We start from the raw sequence: 9678 nt of genomic DNA, 5'->3' as shown, positions 1-9678 counted from the left end.
CAGTTAGCAAGGGGTTGGTTGGTTGGTTGGCAGAAAAGCGGACGGCAGGTTGTGGATCGTGTGGCTCCTGCTTCCTGTGTCTCCAAGTCAGCCTCCAGCGAGAGTATAGTGGTATGACTCCCCCATCTATGGCTCCGTGGGTGTTCCTTTTTTGGCCTCACCATATCCTGCATTCTTATGTGGGGAGCGGGACCAGAGACTCCACATGACACCCTGTGTGACAAGTTCTTTATCAAATATGTCTCCTGAAAATATTTTCTCTAAGTATGTGGCTTATCTTTTCATTCTCTTGACAGCCTCTTTTTAAAATCAAATCGATGCCCTCCATTCTTTCCCTTTCAGTAGCAAAGTTTTCACCCGTAACTTCTTCCAGTCACCAAATTCTGCCATCAATAGTGCCTCTTCTGTCTGTCACTTCTTCATCTCCACTGACCCTGAACACCTTCAGGCCACAATTATCTCTTAAACCACTGCAATAGCCTCCCAATAGATTGCTCTGAATTCATTCATTAGTAGAATCCATTCTTTGTATTTGTACGGCTACATTTCCAAACATGGATATGAGCACATTCATTCAAAGCAACTTATACAGAATAAAGTACAAATTCCTTAATATGACATTGAAGGCTCTCCCATATCACACTTGGTTTCAACAGAGTTGATACGCCCATTGAGGTTAAGAGTCTGTCTCCTTGGAAATCGGGGATAGTGCTATAAGATCTGCTCCCCTGTGTGTTCACGCATGTGTTTGTTGTGTTGAATGGCCTCGTCAACATTACCCTCGTACATGGTGACGGCTCAGCCGGAAACGTGGCCACAATCGCTGCGCACGGTCTCAGCGCTGCCGCCATTGACCCAGACAGGCCTCCGGGCGCTTCCCAGCCTTGCCATCATCTTTTGGGTGGACCGGCAGCTGGAGAAGGCCGACTGCGGACAGCTAACCGGCCGTCTGCAGCCTGGTCTGGAAAGGCTGGACTGTTCTCCTTTAGAACGTGTTTCAGACAGATTTGCCCAGGCTCCAAAATTGCATGGTATTGGCAGTGATAAAAACATGACCAAAACCGAAAAATAAGCCTTTTCTTTTCTTCCCATTCATAGCCTTGGTATTATCATAAGCAACCGTGTAACACAAGCCTGAAAGGCAAAAGACATCCAGCCCGGATTCCCAGGGCTGCACCTCAGACCTTCGGGGGCGTCACTTCAGGTCTCGCGAGAGGTCGCGTCCAGGCGCCGGCTTCTGCACGGCTCTCGCGAGAACCAAGGGCTTCGACTTCCCCTTCGTCCGCGGCAGCGTCTCCTCGGGCAACAGCAATGGCGGCCTCCTTGCCCGAGGGGCTCTTCTCTCTGGAGCTGCTGGTGGAATGGGTGCGCCTTGAAGCCGGGCTGCCGCCGCCGCCGGCGGGCGCGGTGAAGCAGGAGCAGGAGGAGGAGGAGGAGGAGGAGGAGGAGGAGGAGGAGACGTCGCCGCCGCCGCCGCTGTCGCCGCCTCTCTCCCCTGCCGTGGCCTTCCGCCTGCTGGACTTCCCCACGCTGCTGGTGTACCCTCCCGGCGGCCCCGCCGCCCCCGCCCCGGAACCCCGGCCCGGCCTGCTCTGCTTCGGTCGCGGCAAGTCCTGTGTGTTCCGCCTGCAGCCCGCCACGCTGCGCCGCGGGCTCCTTGGCACCCCGCTTTACACCTTGCTGCTGCAGCTGCCCCCCGGACGCCCGACGCCCGCCCCGCAGCTCCTGGGGGTCTGCAGCGTCTCCCTGGCCGCCGCGGCCCGCGAGGTCCTGGGGCCCGCCGCCTCCGGCTGCTCCCGGGCTCATCGAGGAAGTTTCCCTCTGCATGACCAAGTGGGGAAGCGGATCGGGGACATTGCGCTGGGCTACCGCCTGACGGACCTGGGAAGCCGCTTGCTGGGCCGTCTTGAGCGGCCAGTCGGTTCCACAGGCGGCGGAGTGGGGGGTATGGAGGCACAGGAGGCTGTACAGATCGCATTCCAAACCCCGCAGGAAACACAGCTACAGCAGCCAGACCCAGAGCCAAGCCCAGGAGGTGCTGATAGGCCTCTGGCGGGTTTTAAAATCGCAAAGGCACAGAAGGGTTTGAAGGAAGTCGTTGTCCACAGTAAGGCCAACTCTCATAACCTGGGTTCTGTTGCCAATGGCAAAAGCAGCTCTCTATGTTCAAATGCTAACAGTGCAGAGCGTGTTAGCCCCCCCAACCAGGAAGTCACAGAGTTGGACATTGAAACGAACACATTTTGCCCTCCTCCTCTGTATTACACTCACCTGACCCAAGCAAAGACGCCTCCTGTCCAGGGTAAAATCACCATTAAACCTCAAGTGAATGTACCTGAGAAACTGGATGGTGCTTTTCTGGAAAAAAAACTTACAAATACCCCAATACATATTAATTCTCTAAAACACACAAGTTCTGCAACACAAGAGAGTCCTCCAATGCTTATAAATCCTCCACATGTTCAGGATGTAGCAGCAAGTAATCAAAGTACATCTCACCCTCAAACTGAACAAAATACAATTAGTACAATAAGGCAGTTGCCTTTGTTAAATGCTTTGTTAGTTGAGCTGTCCTTGTTAAACAACCAACCCATGGCAAGCCCTGCTCATATACATCCTCACTTAGCCTGGTTATATAGATCTGAGGATAAGAAGTCACCGGAATCTTCTGCCAAATCCACATGTAAATCTGAATATAAGAAAAATAAGCTTCCTATGGAGGAAAAGGGAAAGTCAGTGAGTCTTCAGTATAAAAAAAACCAAGTTGAAAATCTAAAGGAAGGTAAACATTTTGAAAAGAACAGTGATACCCCCAAAAAAAGAGTTCCAAGGGGGAAGCTACTCTATGGCTTAACAAATACACTTAAACTACGCTTAAAACAAACAAATCCTGATATGTTGGTAGTACATGAAAAGAGAGAACAGTATAGAAAAATGCAAGCACAAATGATGGGTGCAAAATTCAGAATTCCATCATCCAAAGTTAAAGTGTTAAGCTTTGCAGAACAACATCAGAAACCACACCAACTGCCTAAAGATAAGTATGTAGAATCAGATGCTGCTTTTGCTGAAAATAGTGATACCTCAAAGCAAATCAGTGTTTTTGATGAACTCAGCACAACTAAAGAAACTGAACTGAAATGTGCAACTGAAGAGACAGTTGACAGTGGTGAAAACAGAACCAATAATGGTTTATTGGGAGAAATTGTAAGTCTTGCACATTCCATTATTCCAGAAAGTTTTACTCATACAAACATTTTGGAAGAAAAAGTGGAAATGAAATTCCAAAGTCCATTTGTTTTCCAACAGGTTGCAGTTGTTGACAGAATTGTAGTAGATAAAGAAATGGATGGCAAGCAGGTCAAAACCACTGCTAATGACATTCTTACTGCTGGTGTGAGTGAAAATAAACCAAGTAAAACTAGTTGCTCTGAAAGCATCTCAGAACTAAAGTATTCAGATGACTTCACCAGCCCTGGCTATTCTGAAGATGTCTGTACCACTGAGGGCACCAGCAGAATTTTACAAGCTCATGATAGAAGTTCAGAAAATACAAAACATAGTCAATATACAAGTAAGTCTATTGAAACAAGATTGTCTATAAAGAAAAATAACAGTGAAAGGAGTTCTATCCTTAGCCCACCTTATTCGGCTGGATCACCAGTACACTCATATAAAAAATCTCATATTTCAAAGACTCCAGATAAAAGTCTGGAGGAAGCATCTACTATGTCTACCAGTGACTTATCTTCATGTTGGACTGAAGAAAAAGAAAACCAAATAGACCAAAATAGCATGCATAATTCTGAAGCTATAAAGAGGGGTCAAGACATCTCTGTTAAACCTGAGACAAGAACTGGTTTCAAGTCTTCAGAAAAAAGCCAGTCACCTCGGACATCTCAAGTGAGTTCTTATCTGCCATCTAATTTGTCAGAACTAGAACTTAATATCCTGGATTGCAGTACATCAGATCACTTTGGAGAAGACGATGAAGTTGGTTCACTAAATATATCCAAGCAATGCAAAGATATTTGCGAATTAGTAATAAATAAACTTCCAGGATATACAGTGTAAAAATGTGGTTTTAAAACACATTCAATTTTTTTATAACCTATGTGTACTGTTAGTGAAACAATTTTAATACCTATATTATTTTTAGTATGTGAATTATACGAATAGTTCTTTGTAAGAAATAGAAATGTCACTTCTTTGACTTTTAGTGTTCTGCCATTAAATCTGACGGTTATTGATCAAGAAATCACCTTATCACCTAGGTAAGATTTAAGTTGTTTAGTCATGTAAGAATAAAAGTATCTTCCTAAACTATCTCTCTTAAAGTATCCTACCGATCATCCTAAAGCTGACTTCATGTACACCATTGAAAAAAGAAGGCCGGTTAATAAGGATAGTCTTGGATTTGAATGAGAATAAATGAACAAATAAAGACTTACTGTGTAAGATGCAGAAAGGTATAAAAATACTTAATATATAGCCTCTGCAGTTATAAGATCTTACTGTTTTATTTATATCTGAATTCTTTAGGGAAATCTTTCTGGAGACACACACATCCATATCCCCAGTCAGTGAAGTCCTTTTCATATGCTGTCATAGAGCTCTAAGTATTCTGTTTGTTTTAACCACAATTTGTGTAATTACTTGATTAATGTTTGCATTCTGTTGGGCCTTTGTTTTAACCACAATTTGTGTAATTACTTGATTAATGTTTACATTCTGTTGGGCCTAAGTTCTGTGATGGGAGATACCGTATCTGTTTTGGATACTAATACATTCTTGGTATCTAACACTTAGTCTCTGGAGTATGGTTGGGGTGCAGTAAAAGCATTTGTTGAACAAATTAATGAAGGCCATGTATTTAAATTACCTAACAGGAGAGAGTAGAATTAAGCAGTAAAAACAAGCAGAAACCCTAAAAATAAACCTGCAGAAAATCTTTATTGAAGCTATAGTTATTCAACTGTAATATTTTTGTTTGGGTGGATATAAATAGTCCTCAGGTGTCCTCTGAAGTATTTGGAGAAGGGAACTAAAAAAGGTGTCTTCTGTACAGTTTCTTGTATAGAAACGCAGTTTATTTTTGTCATTTCAGGTTGTTTAGTAGTTATTCTCAATGTATGAAATCTTGTTTTTATGACGGCTAATGATCATTTCTTTATATTTCTTCCACTGATTTTATGCTTAGACCTTATTCTATGTTCCAATAATTACATATGTTTTCTTCTATCTGTGTTACATTTTAATTTTTACACTTAACTTTTTAATAAATGTGACATTTTCGATGTGTGAGGTAAGGCCCTAATTTTCCTTTATAAGTAATTAAATAATTATGCAGCCATTATCTTTGGACTGATCATACTAATAGAATTTAGAAAGATGGTAAGAATGAGGAAAAAATATGAATAAAAGAATGAGCATGATGTATTCATGGGACTGTGAAAATAGTATCTTGATTGGAATAGTGGAAAGGAAATTTGTTAAGAGAAGTCCCAGATTGTAGGGAGCTTCAAATGCCAAACATACTAGTGAAGCCCTAAGCAGTAGATACAGGAGAATAGTTTACGTTACAAGTGAGCGCCAGTCAGAAGTCATTACTACATTTTGAGGATTTTAAATGATTGAAATAATTTCTGAGTGGTACAGAAATTATACCAGTAAAAGGCTTGAAATATGAAAGGCTTTTAATGGCTAATGGCTATAATCTTAATTTTTCAATGAGTGTAAAGCATACAGTAAATCATTTCACAAAATCAAAATAATTCCATGTTGGGTACTATAGCTAGATACTCAAATGCGTCAACGTAGTGTGTAAATTGGTAGCAATTGTTCATTACTATGAAAGAGACAAAAATATAAGCAATTGCATCAGATTCATCAGAGAAATCATTTCTTAAAAAACCAACTGTCAGGATAGCCGGTTAGCTCAGTTGGTTAGAGCGCAGTGCTCTTAACAGCAAGGTTGCCAGTTCGATCCCCACATGGGCCAGTGTGAGCTGCAGCCTCCACAACTAGATTGAAACAACTACTTGACTTGGAGCTGATGGGTCCTGGAAAAACACAAATATATATAACTGGTTTGTTTGAGAATAAGTCATTGTCTAAGATGAGAATAAGTGAGGAAAATGAATTCACTGTGTTGAAGGTACAGTGAAAACTAAAGCCCAATGTCCTTTAGACTATAAAATGGGAGCTGAATAAGCTTTGAGTTATTCCATAAATACTCATTTCTTTTTTTTTATTTAAGATTTCATTGGGGAAAGGGAACAGGACTTTGTTGGGGAACAGTGTGTACTTCGAGGACTCCTTCCAAGTCAAGTTGTCCTTTCAATCTTAGTTGTGGAGGGTGCCATTCAGCTTCAAGTTGTTGTCCTTTCAGTCTTAGTTGTGGAGGGTACAGCTCAGCTCCAGGTCCAGTTGCCATTGCTAGTTGCAGAGGGCATAGCCCACCATCCCTTGCGGGAGTCAAACCGGCAACCTTGTGGTTGAGAAGACGCCCTCCAACCAACAGAGCCATCCAAGAAGTCAGCGGCTGCTCAGCTCAAGGTTTTGTGTTCAATTTTAGTTGCAGGGGGCGGAGCCCACCATCCCTTGCAGGACTCAAGGAATTGAACTGGCAGCCTTGTGGTTGAAAGCCCACTGGCCCATGTGGGAATCGAACCTGCAGCCTTCGGAGTTAGGCGCACGGAGTTCCAACTGCCTGAGCCAACCGGCTGGCCCCGTAAATACTCATTTCTATAATAGAATTATGGTGTTGGTTTTTCTAGCTTAACTCAAGTGGAAAAAAACCTGCTTTCATGTATGTATTTAGCACTTCCTATTTCCATCCTATCTTCACATTCTACTTTATTTTAATTCTATAACCTATAAACTTAGTTTTTAAAAAATATCATAACAGCTATTACTACCGAAGCCTTATCTCCTTAATTGCTTAAATAATTGAAACATGAAATAGTATTAGGTTGGTGCAAAAGTAATTGTGATTTCTGCAATTATTTTTAACCTTTTAAACCACAATTACTTTTGCCCCAACCTAATATTTCAGAATCACAAATAAGGGATACCTGTCATTTAATTGTAAAACTAAGCTACTGCGATCCAGCTTTTTCTGAATAGCACAGGTGTCTAAACTGCTGTGGGGAAAATTAAATGGGAGAGGGTGTAAGAAGCAAAGTGAGCCATGGGAATGCTGTCAGGACCTACCTCTGTGTAGTATTAATACTTGCAGCTCAGGAGGCAGCTGTCAATGATGGTAAGTCCTGTGAACTGTCACCATAGCAGATTTGACTGTACAGATGCATACAATGTTTTCCCCCTCCATCCATACTCTTGGTATCTTCAGATACAAAGGATAATGATACTGAACTCCTGTCATACACTTCTACGGCTTTCTGTTGAGAGCCACTCCTTCATGTCTTTCACATTTCTGTTAACTGATATTTTCCTACTTGTACCAGCAGTGCATTTATTATGGAATTCAATTTAGGAACCAAACTTGTATTTGTTGCAAAGATATAGGTCAAGACCATAAGTTAAAAACCAACTTTTTAATTACCAGATCGTGTTGTTGGTAAGGCAAAGAAATTTTATAACAAAGAAAGCGGTATATAAAGAAGATAATATTTCTATTCATCCAGTCATAAACTGCCCTTGGGCCTACAGATATAGCCACCCTTCAGGCTATTTATGTTTCAGTTTGGATTAAAATATCTAGAGAATTTTACAGAATGACAATTTATGGGCTGAGACTTGCTGGATCCTTCTCATTTTTAACCCAAAACGATACAAAGAAAACTTACTGGTCAAGGACCAAGGCCCATGTACTGTTTTATTCCAGAGATCTAACTGTCATGGCAGGAAATAACAGACTTCGGGATGAACGTAGTAGGTTGGCATGCCAAGCCATAGTCATAGAAGTATTTCCTTATTTCCCAAACACTTCTTATCTCTGGTGTACTAATTATTCTAGAAAAAAAATAGAAAACTTAGATAAGAATTTTTAGTTCAAAATTATTTATTAAGGAATGGTTATGGTCCTTTACTTCCCAAATCCCACTGAAATGACAGAAGAGATGTAAAAATAAGAATGAGCCATTGGTAGCCCTAGAGAACAAGGCCGTTTGAAGACATTCTGAAAGGTACAAAGCGGATGGGATTAAGTTGATGGAGAATGGATGAGAGACCTAGTCTCTACACGCAATGTGGATGCCGCTGGAGGAGAGACGAGAGCCTTTGTTTTCTCACAGAGCGCCAGATAAACTTCAGGCTCAGTTGGCAGGCCTAGGGACAGTGGGGGCCAGACAGAATCCTCATTTTGAGGGAAAAGCCAGGCTAGGCTAAGGTTACCTACTAGGAAAGGTGTCGGATCAAAGAGAAAAGGTGTTCTTTTGCTTTTGACACCAACACATATTAAAAGTGTCTTGATTAAATTTTACTGGGGAGACTGAAGTGCTGTGATCCTGGTCTTTGGAGACATGAATGGTGTTTGCATCTGTGATCGTGTTATATTATGTTTTGGAGATTATTTCTTCATTACTGGATTGATTTGAGGATTGACTCCAGTAACACTTTCTAGCATATATGACAGTGAATGTTCCTGTGAGTGCTGGGGTGTGTATTTAATGGTGCAGAGATTGTACCATGGCATCTGGATTCCTGCCCTCAGGAGACATCTTTTCAATTAAAGCCTTAGCCAGGAAATTAGCACTTCCTTCCAAAAGGTTTAAACAAACTTCCCATGGTGCAGCAAGGCAGAGAAGCCAAGGGGGTGAAAGAAGTGGCACTAAGACTTTGGGCCGGTATGGGATGGAGGGGTGCGTATGGGGTAGGTGGGGGGATTGCTTAGGCCAGAGGTCAGAGGCCCAGAGCCAAGCCAGCAGGAGCCCTTCTCAGAATGCTAAGCAAAGTGGGACATCTGGCTTTGAAGAGGAGCAGAACAGGAGGGAGGCAAACAGGACTTCCCTATTCACTAGGCCAGGCAGCTTAGAGCCAGGGCATACATAAAGGCACATTTTTCTAGAACAGTAAGAAAGCAGTGTCAGTGCTGGGAACACAGAACGTGTCCTGCAAACCCAGGCAGCCCTGCCTACAGGAGGTCACTTAGAAAAACCTTAAAAGTTTAAACATTTTTCTGTCTGGATAGTTCACATCTTTCCATGGTAGGTGCACAAGCATGTTTGTCCCTTTCCTCTGTATGCCTCAGACATGGGCATGAGGTGTTGGGGAAGGAGCTGTCAACAATGCATCATCATAAAAGAGCCAGAAACTTTTACAAAGAACGAGTTGGGAAGGGATGAAGCTTACCTTCAGACCAGCTATTGTAACTGAGTAGAATCCTGGCAGCAGAAGTCAATGGAAAGTTAATTTTGGGTTTTAATAAAGAATGTTCGAGCTTGTCCTGGAATGGCTAGGATAGCTTAGACAAGCTCTGAGTAGTAGTAAGACAAGAGAATAAGATAATGGCTGATGGTCCTAAGATGAAAAGAATGTGGAACGTGATGGGTCCCTCCATGCTGCAGTGAGTGAGTGAGTGATTGCAGAATCAGAAACCTGTTATTGTAAGCCTGACTATTTAGAATATCGCATGTTTTATTTGCCCATTTTTTGTTGTTGTTTTCTTCTTGGTTATAATATAGTTCTTTTTGAAGGATTTTCTGGCTGACCTGT

The 9678-nt window shown here is 42.3% G+C and overlaps 1 protein-coding gene across 1 annotated transcript; it reads left to right on the top strand.

Moving 5' to 3' along the window:
* Positions 1 to 1286: 1286 nt before the first annotated feature.
* On the top strand, positions 1287 to 5301 carry MAP10 (microtubule associated protein 10). Its single transcript, XM_081039047.1, has one exon. It carries the CDS (start codon positions 1312 to 1314, stop codon positions 4072 to 4074), a length of 2763 nt encoding a protein of 920 aa, XP_080895173.1. The 5' UTR covers positions 1287 to 1311; the 3' UTR covers positions 4075 to 5301.
* Positions 5302 to 9678: the final 4377 nt, after the last annotated feature.

Source organism: Rhinolophus hipposideros (assembly GCF_964194185.1).
Source record: "Rhinolophus hipposideros genome assembly, chromosome: 26".
In the NCBI taxonomy this organism is placed as follows: Eukaryota; Metazoa; Chordata; class Mammalia; order Chiroptera; family Rhinolophidae; genus Rhinolophus; species Rhinolophus hipposideros.
Note: the sequence above shows the minus strand (reverse complement) of the source record. Positions and strands in the feature narration are given on the sequence as shown.